The 22503-nt window shown below is 33.3% G+C and overlaps 1 protein-coding gene and 1 non-coding gene across 3 annotated transcripts; one reads left to right on the top strand and one right to left on the bottom strand.

Moving 5' to 3' along the window:
- Nucleotides 1-5044: 5044 nt before the first annotated feature.
- Nucleotides 5045-18983, top strand: LOC128991849 (protein obstructor-E-like). 2 transcript variants are annotated; one of them, XM_054415068.1, is made up of 5 exons: nt 5045-5156; nt 11841-12038; nt 12809-13015; nt 14929-15142; nt 18791-18983. In XM_054415068.1, exons 1-5 carry the CDS (start codon nt 5093-5095, stop codon nt 18891-18893), a joined length of 786 nt encoding a protein of 261 aa, XP_054271043.1. In that variant the 5' UTR covers nt 5045-5092; the 3' UTR covers nt 18894-18983. The 2 variants fall into 2 exon arrangements, with proteins under 2 accessions (XP_054271043.1, XP_054271042.1); XM_054415067.1 differs by lacking the exon at nt 18791-18983 and adding an exon at nt 17644-18166.
- Nucleotides 18984-21364: 2381 nt separating this feature from the next.
- Trnav-cac (transfer RNA valine (anticodon CAC)) lies at nt 21365-21437 on the bottom strand. Its single transcript has one exon. It is a non-coding gene; the product is annotated as a tRNA-Val (tRNA).
- Between the last annotated feature and the right edge of the window lie 1066 nt (nt 21438-22503).

Raw genomic sequence — 22503 nt, forward strand, 5'->3', positions numbered from 1 at the left:
CACTTGTAAGTTTTTATTTATTTATGTTACCCTCTGATGTATCGTATGTAAGATGATCTTAAATAAAAATGTATTGTTGGATTTAAATATGCTTCCAAGCTAAACTTGTTCAACCATTCCATTTTTAATTCATTTTTGATTTAACAAAAGAATTTCATATATGCTATTAATAAAGATGTTGGAATAATTAGTATTTAATATATTTTTGTAGATAAGAAAAACCTGCAAATCACTTGGTTTTCACGTTGATATTATCATAATGTGTTTTTAGCTTTGTACGAGTTAAAGACTCTTACAATATATCTATCTCCTTAAACTAGCAAATCTCTGAATGCTTTAGATAAAACACCTACAACATTTTGAAGAAAGCGAGCTATAAATCTACACTTTTTACAAAATAATTGCTCATAACAAAATCTTTAAGTTGAATTTGAAATTGTATAAAATGTATCTTCTTATAAGGAATTTTTACCATTAAGAATTACCTAGCAAAATATTTTTCATGTGTACCACTTCAGTAAAAGAAAATATTTGTTGGTTTGAAATCCGTTATACTCGTCAAAAAACGTTCCCATGTATTTATTTATTTATTTTTTTTATTACACTTTAAAAATATATTTAATATTCCTTCTTATATATAGCGGTGAATAATTTACAATGAATATGTTCTTATTTTCAGTTATGCATTCAAAGATTTTTTTTATGGTTGTAAAACTAAAATTTCACCAAAACTTACCTGCATCATTAATACAGTTGTTATTACGGCTGCTGAATGAATTAAAAAATCAATAATTGCATTCATTTTCGGCTTATTATGGCGCAGTTTGAAGGTGATAACACTACAGATAATATGTAAAGGATTTCAGAAGAAAATTTGTAACTGCAATTTTGTAAGTCTCTTTATAAAACATTCAGTTATATAATTATTCAAATGTTTGTTTTTGAAAGGTAAGTTTATAAGGCATCTTTGATGTTGAAATAGTCAACCCATCAAACCTAACCTAAAAGGATTAAAAGGTCATACGTTTATACTTTTAAACTTTGGTTCAAGGGTTCGGGTTCGATTTCCGACAAACAACAATTATTTTTTGCTATATTTTATGTCTGCCTGGGGGATCAGAACCAAACTCAAGCTTTATATCTACTTATTCAAGAAAATAATAGTCGAACGTTTTCAAAGGTAATAAGAACATAATCTGGTTAGAAATCCCCATCTACTAAATACATAAGATTTTTTTTAGAGCTAGAGAATGGAGAATGATACCTATCTAACCATTATTTTAATGCATTCTTACACAAGTTTACCCCAAAGTCTTAATAAATCTGTGTATAATCTACCCACATCAATCCAAATAATCAGGACCTCAAGAAATTAACTTCTCTTAATCTTGATGGTCATTTAAAACTGTTTCTACAATTAGTTAAGTTGTTTATAGTGTTTCAACATTTTGTTGTTTTACAAACAATTCACTATTCAGCTTGTCCACTGTAAAAGGTTTCATTTTTACAGCCCCAATTTTTTTTATTTTTTATTTTTTTGGTACTCGAAAAATCTTGATATAAAACTACCATTTTTTATCTGTGTGTGTTTCAATATAATTCTCACCTTATACCATTCACATGAAATGGCTCCACATTCAGTGTGCATTATTGAGAAGAGTTTTCTTATTATAGCAAGTAAGTTAGTATCTGAACTCCTTCTAAAAACTAAACACTAAAATCATTTCTCCTTGCGCCTGGCTTGCCACTGGTGTTAAGCAGGAGCTACTGAGCTACAAGGTAAAAACTAAATGCCTGCAAACTCTCTGCTTTACTAAACAGGTAACGAACAGAATATACAATAACGTTATGGCATATCGTACATACATTTTAAAATATAAAATGAAAAAAAAAATAATAAAATTTTGAATGGTTGGTAAATGTATAAGCATACATTTCACGAAATGAAGCAATTCGTGATTCCTCTCTTTCTCTGTTAAATTAATTTATATACTTTTTCAGAAAACCATCAATACATTGAGTAATTTATATTTATTTCATTTTTATTGATTTTGGTAGTTGACAAAAGTTCTAATAAAATATTTGGCTATTAGGCTAAACTATCTTTGATTTGATGTTGCCTAAGGTATTTCTACACCTTTTGTTTAAGTCAAATTCAAAAGAAAAAATTTCTATATTCCTACTTTTTTATTTTTCAACTCTAACAGGTTCAAAATAATTGTTAATTATTTTTGTAGCAATCATTGGAGAAGACAAGAATTGTCTTAACAATGGGTAATTATAGAATGGATTTTAATTATAGTAGAGAATTTATTTTAATCGATGTTTGCTGATTCGGTCTGAAGATCCAGTTCTCATCAATAAAATCTCAATACTCATATATTGTCTGGTTAACTTTAAATGTTGCTAGCTGGGGTTGAACTTGTGCCTCACAAAATGTAAAAAATGTCAATTCAATAACACTAAAATAAAAATAGAAAAAGTACTTCACAATGTTTTGAAAATTCTACAAAATATACTTAGGGAAACTCTGAACTTAAAGTAATAGAATAGGAGTTGAAAATTTGTAATCTTTTCGCTCTAAATACAAATTTCATCAATCAACTAGAGTTGTAGACACCACCCTCCAGAGAGTTTCAACATAAGGGTGAAGTGTCAAGACCTCCGGGGTGTCTTACATCAGAAAGTTGCAAAACTTGAACCAAACTGCACCCTTCATCAACACTACTGCGACAGTCTGCACGGAAGAGGGGAGCGCGGGAAAGCTGGGTGAAAGTTTTGGAGGGAACCTTTGTCAGCTGGTGGGACTTGCCAAAAGTCACCTTGAAAATTTATGGCACTGCAGCTTAAAAGATTGTCTGTGATTTCATTTTTGTTTTGAGTGTTTAACAACTTTTACTTGGATCTAGCCTAGGATTGTTTTTCAAATTACTTCAGGCTGGGCCTATTAAATAGGTTGCTAAATAATCATTAACTTAGATCGAATCCACTGGTGAAATTGACAGGATTTGAACCCGGGATCCCAACATTGGCATATAGCATAATTCATTTGTACGGAAATGCAAATAGCAGCTGGGTCCAAAATGACGCCTCTTGAGATAAAACAAGCACACTTAAATTGAAGGCAAGCACTACCCTTGGCAATGAAAGGACCCAAAAGAAAAATTGTCCAGTTTAACAAGAGAAAGTCATTTATCTTGTAATGAATCATAAAACGTAATAAACTTTGAGTGGTAATAGGCACATAGCTAAATGCCCAATGAGAACCTTAAAAATTGGAAGGAATTATGTTTATGACAAGTATAACGGATTTCAAAACAACAAATATTATTGTTTACTGAAGTGGTACACATAAAAATTATTTCGAGCAATTATTTTGATCTTTTTATGAGCAATAATTTTAGAAAAAGTGTAGATTTATAGCTCGCTTTCTTCAAAATGTTGTAGGTGTTTTCTCTAAAGCGTTCAGAGTTTTGATAGTTTAAGGAGATATTGTAAGAGTTGTAAAAAGCGAAATACACATTATGATAATATCAATGTGAAAACCAAGTAATTTTCAGGTTTTGTTATCTTCAAAATTATATTAAATACTAATTATTACATACATTCAGTATGTAGATGTCTTAGAGAGTAGTTGAAATATAATAAATAGATAAATAAAATTGTAATACATATTAAAATAAAGCGACACATTTATCTGTCATTAAAATATGTTTGACCAAAGCAAACTCTTTTGCCAAATCTATTTGGCTACCAAAGAAAACTATCCTCACGATTGCAGATGGAATTTAAAAGTTATATATTATTCAGTTGAGTAAAAAATTTAATCAGAGATAACCTAGCAGACCTAATATCGAAAACATATTGAACAATGAATTTTCGCTGAACAAAAGAGTTTTCCGATACACAGAAAAATTGGACAGTGTGCTTTCTCATGTTGTCTATACTGTTGTGGATCTTACAGCCAATTTGACAATACATCTTACCACCTTCCTACACTAACGTTTATACTTTAATGCAGTTAATAAATAAATTTATTAATTTAATTCTATTCATTAGTAATTAATTTTTGCTGTTCTAGTCGGGTGATTTCAGTCACACTTTCTTCCCCTGCTTGCGGTTGTACAGCTGTTCCTTATTATCCTTGCATGACTTATGCTACATGAAACACCTGATTTACAAGGAATGAATAAAAGTAGTATGCTATCCACAATTCTTAATTAATTGAGTGAATCATTGACATGCTCCCAATTATTTTTTAGACGATTGTCTTTGCTAATGAGTTTTATTAGCAATGAGACCTTATTAAAAAAACCTAACAGTTTTGTCTTTCTTTAATTTTTAAACTTTAAGACTATAGACACAAATAGGATGCAAGTCTTGCTCCCAAACAAAGTTTTGGATAAGTTTTTCAGGAAACCATCTAAAATCAGTTGAGTATTACGAATTTGTAACTGTTTTGTAAACATATCTACAATTTTATAAGTAAATCAGTGGATCTCTTAGAAATGTTATTTTTTAGTTTCTGTAATAGCGGTGGTTTTGATATAATATTCTGTTCAATTCTTAAAGCTAATCGGATCCTTTAGCCTGTATACAAACAAAATTATCAACAGTTGATCTTAATTAAGCAACTAATTCGAAATTTTGAAAAAGATAACATTCCTTTCTGGTTCTCCCTGTTAACATTGCCTCTCTTAATTTCAATTAACTATACATAAACACTTTATATTTTGAATGGTCCTTCGAGACGGATTCCAGATATAATTTCTTCCTCTGTAAAAATATTCTGCCTTCAACTATGCAACCTTAACCAATAGAGGAGCACAACCATGCCAAAACAATCTTTCAATCAAGAATGATAAATTAAAATAATAATAACTGACGATTATGAAATAATCTACGATGAAGATGAGTCCCTAGACAAAAATGTTTGCACCTCCTTCTCCTATCCCCTGTGAATTCCTTCCCCATCTTATCAGTAGGTCGTTTGAAGGTCACGGAGCGTGATAAGCCCAGGAGGTACGAGGAGGTGCCGGGAGGTTCCAGAGGAGGTTCCCAGTCAGCTCCCAGTTGGTAGTCAGTAGCTGACATGGCTCTACCACCGAAGTCGCTCTACGCTGCGCTCCTGATCGTCGCTCTCTCTCACTCCACTGGTGAGTCACGTGACTTTTATAAAACTTTTATTGTTTCTAAGTTTACGTAGCTCTCATGTTGTATAGTTGTTACATTATCGTGTTGTTGAGTGGTATTTAAATACCTGAAGAATTTACTGGTCTCCATCGTAAATTGATGAGGTCCAGCCAAGCAGACAAGTATACAACTTTGTAATTATTTTCTCATAAGGATGTGTGTAGATGAGTTAAATGTAGAAAAATGGTTAGTAAGAGTTATTTTGTTAATTGTTTAGTAATCTGTGTCAGGACTTAACCTTGACTTTTAGACATTTCATCCAATGGTTCATTTGTTGTGTACTACAAGCATAGTTCGTCAAAAGGTTTTTGTTGTATAAGCAAGTAGTAAACATGATATTATGTTTCGATTGATATTTAGAACTCCATCATAAGATTGGATACACGAACACAGGTTAAACATAAACAGTTTCGGAATTGAAATCTCACAAACCTACACACTTGCAGGTAAAATCTCATGATTTTACTTTAGAATACATTTAAAAGTAACCGGTTGATGACCTTTCATTATGTCAGTAACACTATTACAACTTCATGTGCTCGTGAAGCGATAGCGGTCATCATTTTGTGCTGTTCTAGCAATACAGAGAAAATGTTATGCAGTGCCACTAAGTATAAACGACGAAAAAAGAGAAACTGTAATAACACAAACATATTAGCATAGATGTTTTATGATCTTTCGCATCTTTTTTTCCAACGTTCCACATCATTTTGAATCAACTGCCTCCATATTCTACAACGGTGTTAAGTAAATTACAGCAATTTCATCAAAAAACCAAGGCAATCAGGTAATGTTCAATTCTGTGTATCCCAGATTCTCAGAAAAACAGTAAATGACCTTCCTGATCATAACTTTTAGTTGTTTTGCCAAGGTGTTAGCATTTTGATCACCGAGCCCAGCCTAGCGTTGCATAACGTCAAGCTGAAAACTTTCACTACTTCACTTCCTTCGAGACTAATAACTCTGGTCATTGTCGCTCTGAAGTTATTAAAAACTGTTGCAACAGCTGTTTATGGATTGTGGGTAGAGTAATCCTGCGTTTTCCGCAATTTAGGGATGAAAATGTTCCAGTAAAGCTTCAAAAAGTTACAAAAGCTCAGTAATTGAACTCTTTTTCTTAGAAGGGTGTTTTAACCGATCAAAGTCTTAACACCAGACGTATCTACGAACAAAGGTTAGCCATCGGCTATTTCGGAACCGTGAAAAACCGATTTTCACGGTACAGGCTTGGCGTATTGATCGATTATAGTTTGATAATAGGTTATTTAAGAGTTCTAGATAGGTCGTTCACAGGCTTCCCACGAACTCTCTTTGTAATGAGTACACAAATTTTTTTTAAAATTTCGGTAGGTTGCGAATAGTATATTTAAGTAATGGTCTAACATACATTTTGTGAATTTAAAATTGAAAATACATTTAAAAAGTAAATGACAATCGGTAAGTAGGAAGTTACAATGTCTTGACTGTAGGATTGCAGGATGTCAATTGACTTTGGAAAATGAAATAAACATGCATTTGTATTGCTGTAAATATCAAGAGAGCAAAACTATCATAGTTCTTTCCTTAAATCCATCATCAGGTTGCCAATTTGATCTTGAAAAATGGTCTGTAGCCTTTTGATTGTTTGGAATTGAACCCAACTGTTCTTTGTAATTTGCCTAACAATCAAAAGGTCGCCGGTTTGATCATGAAATACCCCCGCCGCAGCAAACCTGCCGACTAAGCGAATTTCCATTTGTCTTAATTGATTTTCAATTAAATATATTTTAATAACATTAGGTTTAACCAGTACCTAGGTTTGCTGCTACAAGGAAACTAATAAAGTGTGTTTTTTTTTGTAAAATATTGATAGCTTAGTACAAAAAAAATTATTTGATCAAAATACAAAATATATCCATAAACAAGCAAACTACAACATTTGACAATATTCTCCATAAGAATAACATGGGAATTTTAAATTTACATTTTTTTTAATTTTCTCCATTACTATTAACCGAACAAAAATACTTTTATACTAAATTAATTGTTTTTTTAAGCTCTTTAAAAAGGTCTCAAGAGAAATTGGGAAATTTTGTGTTTTGAGGGTCAAAAGTGAGAAAAACCAATTTTTACCCCATAAAACCCCCCGTAAAGCCCCGTTCCCATGGTCCGATCATGCTGGTTCGCGAACTCATTCAAGTTTATCCCGCTTTACACCTTTAAACCAAATTTCATCAAAATTGGACAAAAATTACTCAAGTACCTGTTCACGGACGTATATAAATATATATATATATATATATATATATATATATACATATATAAAAATTTGAACGAATGGTGTTTTTGGCCTCTGGGAACATCAAAATGAAAAAGTAAATCGGTCCCGGGTCTAGGTCTTACCGTGCCACCTACGGTAATAGCTACTTCCCTATAGGGAAATTCGCTAAAAATCAGTAGCTTTGTGATCGTTCGGAACTGAACCCAGCTATCCCTGATCAATGGACTTTAAATAAATTATCCTGGCTGATGAAACCGCTGATCTAGGCCAGTAAAAAAGCTACAAAGATCATCTCGCAACATCCTTCATTCATATTTGGGTCAAAATACGCACCTAGGTGGCGTCCCCATCTGAATAAATTGATCGATTGATTGGTATAAATTGTGCGGCTAAAGAATCAGATGATCTTAGTAAAGAAGATACACGAACGTATTATCTGTCTCGTTTACAATATCATCCGGCCCTTAAGGTCAGCTTAAAGTACACTCTTAAAATGTCTCAACTGTATAAATAAAACGATACAGTAGGGCGAATCAAATTATTTCCTTAATAGAGCAATTAACGGAGTCTCATTGGAAAGGACTAATATGGCATTGTTGGTCAGGAAGTCCACAACTTGTAATTCTAGTTCTTACGAGTTGAAAGAAGCTCAAGAAAGAATCTTGTTCTAAAGGTTGTAACCTTTTACAAAGAATTTCATTACTACTTCTCTTCACAACTTCTATTTTGGTTTTTATCGACTTAGTCAACTTTGAAATACGATAGTTTATTTTCTGTGTTGAATTAGACTTTCCATGGCAATGGATCATGATTATTTAGTCAGCATATACCCAAAGTTTTAGTTTTTGAATTATGTCGAGTCATGGGGATAGAACATAATGATGAAGTTAGCCATGATTTTTATTTTCATTTTAGTTCAAAAATTTGTAGTTGGGAGAGATGAGGGTATTTTACAGTAGCACCCTTTATAACTGGTCATTTTCTACCACGATAATTATTTAAAATTAGGGACGAAATAATTGGAGTTGGCTTTTTATACGATTAAAAAGGATACGGTTCATTTTCTTCAATTTATTTTATGTATTTAAACAAAATCAAGCTAAACAAGTTTATAAAAAATAAATAACTTAGGTAAACACACTGCAAAGAATACCAATACTATTTCCACAGTTGTTCCACCCCTAAGGTATGAAAGCAGAGTAACCTTGGATTATTTACAAGACATTTCTTCGAAGCAGCCACGCGCACGTAGGCTATCTATGCATCCTACAACATACAAACGAGATTCAAATGCCAAGGCTGTTCTATGAGCAATACCTTACCGTCTATTGCATAAAAAACAGCTCTAAGAGGGAAGTTAAGCTTCATGTTAAATATTGCGTGAATTTTATTTAACTTGGCACATCAGTGTAATCCAGGTCCTTCAGATTTGTGTCTTTAAAAATATTAATGGAATGCAGAAACTCCTGCCGAAGCAGAACCTACTATTTTCATCATACCGGGTCATAGACAACATTCTAGACCTTACATTCCAAAGTTGGTCTGAAGTAAAAGCAATTTGAAACCTAACCTCAGGACAGTTAAAATATCAGTTTTACAGTAAACTAAATAGCATTCATTTGCAGGTGGATAAGAATGCATTTTTGTTGTAAACATTCCAATCCCAACACTCTTTTTGTTTTACGATTCTGTTATATAGCAAATGTTCATTATTTACCTATAACGCTTAAAAAACTAGGTTTAAAGCCTTTAAAACGTCTAGTTTGCCCGTGGTACTCAAAGGCCAACCAGTGGAGCTTATCCAGGAAAGCAAGGGGTAAGCCGGTCCTGGTACAGTGCAAACATTGGCTGATGAATTGTGATATTTTTAATTAACTGTAATATTTAGTTCAGTTACAAGGGTCACAATCTAATTTTTTAATTTTGTTTAGTCGACCTAGAAATGAACTGCTTAGTTATTACTTTCTCCAGCTTCTCTAATTTGCAATTCAAGTTGTCTCTGAATATGCAGGTCTGCTGTAATTTGTATTCTTGCACTGTGCATGCCATTCTCTTACTGTTCCCACGTGTATTATTTGTAATGCGACAAATTTATTCCAAATTTAAAACAGCCCATTTCATGTTTTATGCTTTCATGTAACTGTATAATGTCAGGGCCGTTTTATTTAAAGGAGTGAGGATTTTAAAGCTATTCTTCTATGCAGTTTTCACTCAAATAAAGTAATTCAGACATGTGGCTACAAACATAGTTCTGGTTCGCAGAAGGAATTATACTTTGACGGAGCTACAAACAGTCGGAGATTTGCTTTGAATAGTCGAAGTTCTACTTTGACGGGGCTACAAACAGTCGGAGTCATATTTGACAGCTACCAACTTGCTTTGAATAGTCGGACTTCTACTTTGACGGGGATTCAAACAGTCAGAGTCATATTTTGACGGCTACCAACAGTCTTAGATTTGCTTTGAATAGTTGTATTTCTACTTTGACGGAGCTACAAACAGTCGAAGTTGTACTTGGACGGGGCTATCAACAGTCTTAGATTGGCTTTGACTTCTACTTTGACGGGGCTACAAACAGTCGGAGTCATACTTTGACAGGTACTTCCAGTCAGCACAGTCTTAGATTCGCTTTGAATATTCGGGCTTCTACTTTGAATGCTACTAACAGTCGGAGTTTTGATTTGAATAGTCGGAGTCATACTTTGAAGGCTACCAACAGTCTTAGATTTGCTTTGAATAGTCGGATTTCTGCTTTGACGGAGCTACAAACAGTCGGATTTTTGCTTTGAATAGTCGGAGTTCAGCTTTGACGGGGCTACAAACAGTCGGAGTCATACTTTGACGGCTAACAACAGTCTGGGTTTTCTTTGAATAGTCGGAGTTCTACTTTGACAGAGCTACAAACAGTCGGAGTCATACTTTGACGGCTACTAACAGTCTGAGTTTTACTTTGAATAGTCGGAGTTCTACTTTGACAGAGCTACAAACAGTTGGAGTCATACTTTGACGGCTAACAACAGTCTGAGTTTTTCTTTGAATAGTCGGAGTTCTACTTTGACAGAGCTAAAAACAGTCGGAGTCATACTTTGACGGCTACTAACAGTCAGAGTTTTGCTTTGAATGGTCGGAGTTCAGCTTTGACGGGGCTAAAAACAGTCGGAGTTCACCTCTTAGTAAGTCAGGCGCTACCACATGTGACGCCGTGGGCGGACTTTCTCTCACCTTACATCATACTTTCGTCTTTCTTGGAATTTGATCCTGTTCTCAGCTAAGCGGTCCACTTCCTCTCTTGGTGACCGGGTTGTTGGATAATCGGGCACAATACATCGATAAGGTTGGTAACATTGTGCACCTGTCAGCCGCCATCTTGGTACCGATTGTTGACGTTATCCCGCAAGGTTGCTTTAGTTGATCTTCGACTATGGATACAACTAAATTCATAGTTTTTACTGTGTAAAGATAGGAAATGCATGTAGTATTTTGATAATATCTTGCTCTAGGAATATTTCTATGTACTATGTATCATAATTGTGCTTGATCTGACGTTGACGTATAGGCAAAAACGAAAAATCTCTATTATGGTTCAATTCGCACAAAATAACTATCATTTAAGCTGAATAATCTTTAGGGAGAAAATCTTGGATGGGAATTTGATTAATGCAGTCTGCAATTTAGCTTTGATTTCCTTTCCTAAATCAATTTCTCCCCAGGAAATGCGGTGATTTGATTAGGTGAAAGTGCTCTTCGAACTTCCTAATTGCTTTACAACCGCTGAAGCCACTGCCTTAATCATACGATGTTCATAAGTATTTATATAACGAATACATTTTGAATTTATAACTGGTATCCTAAAATATTACCTGTTCCAGGAATTTATATAAAAAATATAACTAAAATTGCTATCTTCAATATTTTGAACTGGTTATATTTTTGACATACATTTAAAAAGTATTATAGGCTATCCTTAAATGGTTTCATTTCAAAGGCATTATGAAGGTATGAAAAATAAAACATGATTATAATCTGAATGATGGAACCTGTCTCCTGGCCCTCAGTCTACCTAAGATAGACATGGGTCTTTTTTACCATTAGTCAGGAGACAGGTTCCACCATAAAAAGAATATTGTAGTGGATAGTCCATTGATGGTCAGGTGAAAATTTTTCAAATGGCCAAAAGACTTTTTGACCACGCACCGTGATCTTTTAGCTTGTAGTCCACCTCTAGTTGTAAGTCCATTTAGAATAGATAGGTCTTGCAATCGAGAAGAACTTACTAACTATGAAGAACTCTTTCTACTAAGAGTCATGATTTACTAATGCCAATCTCAACAATACTGTCTTTCAAAGACCTAAAAAGAATCTTTTCCCATAAACTTTCTTGTTTCAGTTGCACAGTTCAAGTGCCCAGACAAGAAGTACGGCCAGTACGAAGACTCTGTACAATGCGACAAATACTACGAGTGTGATGAAGGAGTTGCAACTCAGAAACTGTGTCCTGACGGTCTAGTCTTTGATCCTACGAACAGAAAGATTAACAAGTGTGATCAACCCTTCAATGTAGACTGTGGAGATCGCCTGGAACTACGTAAGTTTTATGTATTACTTCCATATACAGGGTGTATAAAAAAGGTGGGTCATAATTTACATAGTGATTTCCCGGGTCAAAATAAAGATAAAGTCAAGAACAAAGTTGTTTTCCAAAATCACTTCCTTAACCAGATATCCGCCATTTTGTATATTTTACATAAACAATTTTATCTTTGAATTTTTTCAACAGATCATTATGAAACTTGGTGTGCATGTTAAGATAGTAGAGTACCAATGCTTGAAAATAACTCATCTTGATTAAAGTTAAAATTTGAAAATGGTGGTCATTTTAATTCTTAAATCTTAAATTACTCAAAAATGGCAAATTTTATGAAAATTTGCCAAGAACACTTGAGAAAAAGATTAATTATGCCTAGATTTATCTTTTAGTGACACTGTAGACGCTAACCTTGTGTATCAGGTTCTTTTGGCGTAGTTAAAAGTACTCAGTTAAAAAGAGTTCGTTACATATATTGGACACTATTTTTCTCATACTCTAAACACCATAATTTTTGGTATGAATGTGGTACCGTATTAGTGATATTGTGAATATTCAGATGTAAAAAACAAGCCTCTAAAAATATTTTTGTGATTTTTGATGAGGAAATGAGCAAGTGGATGCTCACTTTGGATGCATTACGTGACTTATCTTCTGTATTCCAACGTTAGATTCAATTCTACTTTAAGACTTTACAATAAATACTAAATAGTTTAGGAGGGACAAAATCCACTGTAGAAACGAAAGTAAATATCGTTTTAATGTTCCAGAGGACCCCCAGGGTACCCATTTGTGCCCCCGAAGAAACGGGTACTTCGCCCACCCTGACGAGACAGTCTGCAATATATTCTACAACTGTATAGAGGGAGAGAGCACAGAGATTACCTGTCCTTCAGGACTTCACTTTGATGAATACTCTGGCACTTGTGTGTGGCCTGCATCTGCTGGCAGACAAAACTGCGGAGAAGCAGACACTAGTAAGTAGGAAGTAGATAGTAGTAAGTATGAAATGGCAATGGGCAACAGGTAAGTAGATGGAGAGAGTACAGAGATTACCTGTCCTTCAGGGCTTCACTTTGATGAATACTCTGGCAATTGTGTGTGTCCTGCATCTGCTGGGAGACAAAACTGTGGAGAAGCAGACACTAGTAAGTAGGAAGTAGATAGTAGTAAGTATGAAATGACAGTGGGCAACAGGTAAGTAGATGGAGAAAGTACAGAGATTACCTGTCCTTCAGGGCTTCACTTTGATGAATACTCTGGCACTTGTGTGTGGCCTGCATCTGCTGGCAGACAAAACTGTGGGGAAGCAGACACTAGTAAGTAGAAAGTAGATAGTAGTAAGTATGAACTAGTAGTGAGTAACTGGTAAGTAGATGGAGAGAGCACAGAAATCACTTGTCCTTCAGGACTTCACTTTGATGAATACTCTGGCACTTGTGTGTGGCCTGCATCTGCTGGCAGACAAAACTGTGGAGAAGCAGCACTAGTAAGTAGGAAGTAGTTAGAAAGTATCAAATGGTAGTGGGCAACTGGTAATTGTATGGAGATAGCACAGACCACCTGTCCTTCAGAGCTTTATTTTGACGAGTACTCTGGCACTTGCGTATGGTCTGAATCTGCTGGCAGACAAAACTGTGGAGAAGCAGACACTAGTAAGTAGGAAGTAGATAGTAATAAGTATGAAATGGCAGTGGGCAACAGGTAAGTAGATGGAGATAGAGAGCACAGAGATCAATTCAAGGGATTTACTTAGATGAGTGTTTAGGCCTTTGAGTATGCTTCCAGAGAGAATAAAGGGAGAATAAGACACTAGGAAGTAGAAAGTAGCTAAAAGTAGAATAATTGTTTCTATAGTCAAGGTTAGTATGTTTAACGAGACAGTATGCTAATTTTTAAACAATTGTATGGAGAAAGCCTAGGGAACATTTTTCATATGGCTGACAACAATTTAGTTGAAAGATAAGGCTGTACAAATTGGTTTACAACTGTACAGAACATGGTAGTATAATGTATACAACTATTTCTACTAAGATTCTATGTGTCCAAAGCTAAGAAGGGCGACTGAGTTTGTTATAGTATTTTATTTTTTTGAAGGCTGAACAAAAATATACATACAAATATTAGAGCGACCTATTTTGTTTGCATTGCTTTCACTATCAAACATCGAGCGAGCTGGCGTAGTGGCTAGAGCGCGGGACTTCGGTCCGTGAGGTCCCGGGTTCGATCCCCGCCAAGTCACCAATGGATTTTATCGAAGTGATAATGCCGCAACCCCTAGGTCTAGCTTGAAGTAATGTGAAAAACAATCCCAGGCTCGTGCCTAGAGTCCTAGGACAAAAAAAAACTATCAAACATCGCCCCAGACAACTATTCCTATAAACTAAGTTACTGAATTAACTAAGGATAACTTTGGTAAAATAGGCATACCCTTCTCACACTAGTGATTAATGTAGACATTTGCAGCACGGATCTTATTACCACAAATATTTGGACGTTATTACGTTTCTTTTGTAATTACATTACAAACTGAATATTTACTACAAAGATCAAAGTTGTCAAAGTTATTCTTCAGAGGAATTTTTATTTGGATAAGTATATTTGGATACACTCATTAAAATATGATGAGCAAAGAGTTGAAGGTCTGCCTTGCAATGTTCATAACACATTTGGCATCTCCATATCTTACAAGTATAGCCCAATCCTACTAAACAAGTTTGACTCTGCACATCTACAGGAAAATATATTCCTTAGGCCTACAGTGTGCGTAGATTTTTCCTGCGATGCACACACCTGATAAAAAAGATTTTCAAGAAACATGCTTGCCTATTAATTTGTAGCCAAAGAAACAATATTTTTAGGTTACTCTAATGGATCTTTAACGTTGCAGTGAAGCTGAAGGATGGGTTCTCGTGCCCCAAGGAGGGCCAAGCTTCAGGCCACGGCCAAGCTGTGGCACACCCTGTATATGCACATCCTGAGGACTGCCAGAAGTTCTACGTGTGCCTCAACGGAATCACCCCTCGGGAACAAGGGTGTTCTCTCGGCGAGGTCTACAATGAGGAAACCCAGAGGTGTGACGCCCCCGAGAACGTGCCTGGATGGTAAATTTTATTATTTTTGTTATTTATTCTGTCTTCCAAGATATTTCTTTCAGTTATTTAAAAATTCAGAATAATGGTTGGTACTTAGGCTACGTATTAAACCGACCACACCTGATAATTATAACCTTACCTTACCTTAATTATAAATACCTAAGGGTGGTTAAGCTAGGTTAGGTTAGGTTAGGTTAGGAAGATTTTGTTATTTAAACCAATTAAAATATTATTTTAAGTCAATTTATCGGTGTGGTAATAATAGGTATTTAGGTAAGTACCTCATGTTTATTGACTGTGAGTGCATATTGATGAAGAGCTGTTTTCCCTTAAACAAATCTTCAAAGATAAGCTATTTTTCATGTCACTAAGCAAAGGCGAATTTACTTGTTGTGATATTCTAAATATATATTGGTAAAATAGCATAGAAAAGAAAACCATTTGACAATAGCATTTACAAATACTGGTTCATTGCTTTAGTCTTTCACTAAAAAGGTTATCACATAGACTGTAAAAATTGATTTTGCTGAAGAACAATTAGAAACGAATCAGAGGAAGTTAGATAGTATACATTCTTGGAAATATGTTTAAGAGTGGAAGTTGTTGTTTTACTAATGCTGAATTAATTTGAGTACCCTAATAACATGGCTGGAATAAAAATAAATAAATAAAGAGTGAACGATAAAAGCTCCAAGCTATTACAGCGAATAAAATTGCAAAAATTTAATAAAATACATGGATGTACTCTTATCCTTTAAGGGCCTAAAACCTTAAAAGATTTTTAGGTATGGAGTAGGATAATTGTAGAGATAAATAGGAAATCCTGATTACATACAAAAAATATTTGTACCTATATCAGGAAGGTAGCATAATTAATTCATAAATTGTTTCGTCTATTTTTTACAATCTAACTGTGATTAAACATTAAACATAAGGATCAGCTGTTATTACTTTCATTAATAATCCATGTCATTACATCCAATGTCATTACTTTCATTTTTAACTCATGTTAATTGTTATAAAGAAAGTTGGTGAGCATATTTGAATTTTTTGAAAGCAAACTCTAAAAATAATACTCTAGGGGATCGAAGACCTCAAGGAAATGGCCTTTTAGTTACCATTTGACACTTCGGAAGATCAAAAGCTTTACAATGACATCATAATCATGTAAATCGGTGAAGAAGGATGGCTGAAAAGGGGGTGTTACAGAGAAGACCCTTATGGTATTATGTATGTAGATAGACTTGGCCACTACTTTTGTTGACGGATATAAACATATCATTAAATAATATCCAGTCTTTTTATGAACAAACTTTATCTTTCTCGTATAATTAGTGTTTCCTCTATAACCGCACGAAATAAAGGCCGTTTTTATAAAGACCATGAAATTTCAATTATAAACGAATTCTCTTTACCTATCAATTTGTTTGTTAGGTGTGAAGATATCTAGTAAAATATATATTACATTGCTCAAAGGATAATGTAATATTGTACATTTTAATTTAATTTGCCAAGTCATTCTTATCAAGATATGCAAGACCACGTGGGATACTTTACCGTTATGTTTTAAATTACAAGCAGTTTAGTTGATAAACTGATAGACTGTTCAATTAACTTTCAATAGAAGGTCACTGCGGGAGGTTAATGCAGAATCTAAGCTTCCTGATTAGGCTCAGACCATCATTTGAAACTCATGTAAAGTTTGGGAACTAAATATGTTTAGATATATTTCAACCTTTTTCTACGAAGTCTTTGTAAAATACAAGATTTGTAAAATTATGAGTTAACTTTTAACAAACTTTTTCACCAACGCCCATTTTTCATGGTGAATTTTACAATTAAGTTTATTGTGAGGGAAAACTTAGTATTCATTCATTGCTAATGGTAATTCGAAATTATTGATGTTAATTTGATATACTTGATATATTTTAAAATAACTGTGCATGAACCTGTACTTAAACACATATAAAATAATATTTAGTAATCATAGTAATTTTAATCCATAATAATTATAATTTAATGATATTTATAATAATGGTAAAAAATTAGAATTAATATTTCATATAATGTAATACTTTTTATTTCTTGTCCAAAATTTGAAGATCGTCTATATTTTTGAGGTCCAAATACACAGGAGCAACAATAAAAGGATTATCGTATGTTTTATGATATATACTCAACGGTATCACAACACCCCTCCCTCCCCCTTGAGTTTTTAAATCATATTCTACTTTTGGGACAAAAAAAATGAAACGCACATACAAATGAAGGGCTAGGGATATTAAGGAAATAGCTCCTATCTGACCCTTCATTTTGATTATTTTCCTCACTTAATTTTCGAACCCAATATTTTGGTATATTTGAAATTGTATTTACATTTTTAACCATAATAACATTTTTGTGGTTATATTTCTCTTCCACCATTCATATACAAAAATGACCAAAAAACTCCACACTTCTGTGGATTTACCAAAACAGTTTGATTGACATGTTGGTCTGTTGCTTTATAGCGAAGACTGGTTCAAGGACAACCCGGAGGTGATTGCCCAGAAGGCGGCGAAGGAGGCGGCAGCGGCAGCCAAGCAGAATAGGAAGAACAACAACAACAACAACAGATCGTAGAAGACGAAGTGGAAGAAAGTAGAAGACATGGAAACGCTGAAGAGGAGAAGACTTCTGTGATTTTTAGAACAGACGATAGTGTATTAAGAATTTGTGTTTATCATGAGTTGTTTGTTGTAGGGAATATCGTACTTGGAATTGCTCAAGTTTACAAACATTGAATAACAATATTTTATAAACCATTCCGCCTACTTAAAGAATATTTTTTTTTACATTTCCGTTATCATAAATTTAAATTATTTCAACCTCTCTGACACTTATGCTTTTGTGTTTGAAAGATATCTAGTTTTAGGTGATACATTTGTAATAAAACTAGATTGAAAAATACATGTGATTAAAAATGTTATCAAGTAAAATCACCATCTTTGGTCATACTTGTTGCCTAAAATGTGAAATAAAGATTATTTTTTATATTGTGTTTATCCTTTAATTACCCAAATATATTTAAGTTTAGGTTTTAGTTATGTCGATGTTAAAATGTGTAGTTTTTTTTTAATTTATTAGGTTGAACAATTTTTATTTTTTCTAGCTTAAATAAAAGTTCTGCAAACGTTGCAAAAGTGAGAAAAAGTGGAATGCAAAATTGTGAATATTTATTTCACTAAGTAATTAAATAATATTTTTTTAATTCTTAAACAAATTTCCCAAAAACTAGTTACCCTTCAGCTTGAAAATCGCTTTGACCATAGCATTAAATGGATTGATCATTTTCAACTTAAGTACAGTAACAAATTTATAAACAACGTTATTGTACAAACTCCCTTTTGTTAGTGTTTTATTTTTTTACGAAAATCTTCATTTATTTATGTTATTTGTTAAATAATGGCATAAGCTCTGATCTTGATGCTTTCTAACATGGTTCTTCCATCAAGATAGCATCATTATTTGAAATTTCGAGTACAATTGGTACATGGGTCTAGAGTTGACCTCACTGGGGACTTTCAAAGCCACTATAACTTTATGTAGAATTATATATTATTGATTCCAGCAATAATATATTTTACATGATTTTGCAACAATTTGTTGAATTTCCAGCAAGGACTACTACAAGAATCACCCTCGCTTCAAGGAGCTCTACACAGATGACGACGGCGATGGGAAGATAGACTACGGAAAGAAAAGAGTCTTCAACAACTAGGAGGAATATAATAAATAGATATATATGTTTTACATCCATATAAAATACGGAAACTTAATTCAGAAGATGAAAAATTTAACAAACTTTTTGAAATATAGGTCCACATTTTACATATAGAACATTATTACATCCCTTAATTTTTTTGTTTTATTTTGTATGTAATTTTTTTACTAAGAAATAAAAAATCTTCATCATCTATAGATACATACAAAAAATTAAAAAATTAAAGAACAGACAAGGAAAACATTTATAGTTTAAGAGTGTGTACAGTATAGTAAAAATGTTATTGTTATAGATATTTTAAATATAATTTTGTTTTTTGTCGTAGTTGTGTTCTTATCATTCCCCCAGGTGAAGTTAATATCACCTTTTGAAAACAATATCTTAGATTTTGACCATTTCTGACCTTTTAAAATCCAAAAAGGAAGTTTCCATTTTGTAAAGTTATACACTATTGAGTAAAAATAATTTATTGTCACTGTACGAGTATAGTTGTGTCAATAACCTAATTACATTGTCAGAAAAGTCCTTTGAGAATTATTAAAGCAAGCTGTTAGGAGGAGAGAAATTCAGTGCATTAAAAACCATTATTAACTACTAAGCATTATAACTATTTTAAATTTCAAATTAAATGTAAAAGTTCACTTACCTATTATTTCTTGTTATATATGTTAAACATATAAATAACATCCCTATTTATATAGCCTGTAGTATCTTAAGTTTACTAATATGTTGGAATTTTGAAACAGGTAGACATAAGAAATTACAAAACATGTTAAATTGCATACAAGAATCCAATACATAGTGTATATTCCATTGAAAATTCACTATTGTGAATCACCTCCAACCATTACATTACATTAGTCTTACTTACGTTAAATGTTTGCTTATATCGACAACAAATCCTAAATATCACATAAATATCAATTAATAGATGAATCCTAGGAGTATATTAAGTTCGGTATACCACACTGTAGACAAAATTTATATTATGAAAAACTAACTTAACCATGTTTGGAATTGATTCTGTGTCCTGAGCATTATTCTAAATATAAACTTCAATGATGTTTTGCATTCTTTGTCGAAAAAAAACTATCTTAAGGCTCAAAGGCAAGAATTTATGTCTACATTTTGTCTACGAAATACAATCTCGACACCTTCATATCGTCGTATTCCATACCTTTAACGTTATATGCAAGAATATACTTATTTTATATTTTCCTTAGTCCTATTAAGGACACGAATATCCTTATTGATCTCATTCCCATTAGGGACATAAATATGGATATGTTAAGCCGTCCTTAGCCATGATCTACTTTCATGTAATATTTCAGCCCAAAAGGTTAAATAGTTTTTTTTCATCCGGAACTAAACATACTTTACTGAAGATATGCCGAACCCACATCTCCTTCACAATATAAATTGCATAAAGCTACTACCATGAACAATAAAGTTGTATAAACATATTCATGCAAAAATGCCTCAAAATTTGGATTAAATTAAATAAATCCTACAAACGTAGAAATCAAAAATATTTCGACTAAATTAAATTTTAAAAATACCGCAACATTTGCAGTCGACAAGATTAACAACGCAAGGTACACCACGTAGGTAGTACAAGGGAGGGATAACATGACGTCACGGCCGACAGACTGTCGGTGACCTCCACTGATAACCTGCCTTATCTGTAATCAGGAAGTGATAAGCGGGCGTGGCTGACCTTGCTACAGTGACCTCTTGAGATCAGGATGTTGCAATGGACCATGTCTTGCCGCTAGTCTGGAGGCTGTCGCTGATGACTAAGTCGTTTTTGGTGAGAATTATCAGCTGTTATAAATATTGATCAGCTGTTAAATATTTATCAGCTGTTCTACGCTGGTTATTAACATGATCATTTACCGTAAGACTTCTGTCTAAAAAATTTTAGACACTTGAGTTTGGAGCTTTACAGAAAAGAAACCAAACTACTTATAAAAACATGGAGTGTATCAAAATGTCCTTTGTTTTATTCTACGTATTCCCGTGAAAACAAACATTTTTAGCACGTTAAGAATTTTTTTAATGACAGTTGGAGGGTAAAAACCCCTTGTTTTTAGAGTATCAAAAACCATCTTATGACTTTATTATGAAACTTTCACAAAATATACTGAACGCCAGAAAGTAAATATTCGGAAAAAATACACAATAACTCATTATCCATATTGTACTAAAGTTTGATTAAGTTCTGACGTTCTGTTTATATTGTGCGAATGTTCAGTTATTAGATGGTTTTTGATAATCTAAAACAGGATTTTTTTACATTCCGACTATCATAAAAAAAATTTAATCGAGCTAAAAAAATTGAAGCTAAATATTCGTTTTTATTAATATAAAATTTTTGATTTAATTTTATTTCACTCGCGCCAGTAAAACAAAGTGATATAAAAATGAATTAAAATAAATTTGTAGTATTACTAGCGGTAAAAAGATTGTGTTTCCGCCCGGGATCGAACCGGGGACCTTGTGCGTGTGAAGCACACGTGATAACCGCTACACTACGGAAACTTGGAATTGAGGGAGATAGTCTACGCTCTTGGTCTAAATTCTACCGATGACTGTATATATACAGCGACGATTCTAATTGCTTCTAAATAAAAATGCAAGTCCAAAGATACGAAATATAGTTACTTAAAAATGGTATTTCAGTTAATTTAAATTTCATGTCCATTAGTACACCTTAGTGTGTACATTATTTTTCTGTATCTCTATTCTAGTAGCTTAAGTAGTTTCCATCAAACCTATTTCAGCTAGTTCAATGTAGTTAGAACACGGGACCTCTGTCCTGAAGTTCCCTTGTTCGAATCCAGTCAGTCACTAAAATTCTTTAAATTTGTGATATTGGAGTAACTCGCTGGATTGGAGATCATCTCAAGCAGTATGTTTAATCCAAAAAAAATCTTAACAGCAAAGATTGATTATCCAAAGATTTTTTCCAAACATTTCTCTTATTTTGCCTCTGCTAAAAGCTTTAAGGAAGCCTCATAATATTCTTGATAAATAATGAAGAAGTCTTGAAGCTCTATCATTATTACCTTTTAGCAAATTCCTCAATTAGGGAATAAGCCTTAAGTCTCAATGTTTCATGTTAGGACCAAGAGCCGATTTACTATAGTTAAAATCCAACCAAGTTAATGGAAATTCACTTAGTCTGCAGGGTTGCTGAGGCAGGGGTATTTTGATTAGTCAGACTGGAGGAGAGACATAGTTAAAGACATTCTAATATAATGTGCTCATAATTGAGGGGCTATTTAGTGTGACAGTTGTTTTAGGTATTGACAAAATATACTTAAATTTACAATAATTTGAATCATCACTAAAACGTCGTTGCAAAAACGATTTAGAAGCTTTATCATGAAGATTTATTGAATTAATTAATTTTTAATTCAAATCCTGAATGCAAACATATGAATACAATTAAAAATCTATAACTAGAACCAAAAACAACAAATTTTAATTTTTACTCCTTCACTGGCTTTCTCCTTAACCCTCGGCTTAACCAAGACTAGCCAGAGAAAGTATTTACCAAATAGGAAGTTTGTTATATATTTGTACCAACACAACATAATGCAAT

This window comes from Macrosteles quadrilineatus, unplaced genomic scaffold (assembly GCF_028750875.1).
Source record: "Macrosteles quadrilineatus isolate MER2022 unplaced genomic scaffold, UCM_ALF_1.0 Scaffold_4__1_contigs__length_99947679, whole genome shotgun sequence".
NCBI lineage: Eukaryota > Metazoa > Arthropoda > Insecta > Hemiptera > Cicadellidae > Macrosteles > Macrosteles quadrilineatus.

What these genes read in the sequence shown, in the direction of transcription:
- LOC128991849 (XM_054415067.1), top strand. Translation starts at nt 5,093, where the DNA reads ATGGCTCTACCACCGAAGTCGCTCTACGCTGCGCTCCTGATCGTCGCT. An exon ending in CGCTCTCTCTCACTCCACTG is followed by an intron (nt 5,157 to 11,840) that starts GTGAGTCACGTG and finishes TTCTTGTTTCAG; the next exon opens with TTGCACAGTTCAAGTGCCCA. An exon ending in CTGCGGAGAAGCAGACACTA is followed by an intron (nt 13,016 to 14,928) that starts GTAAGTAGGAAG and finishes TTAACGTTGCAG; the next exon opens with TGAAGCTGAAGGATGGGTTC.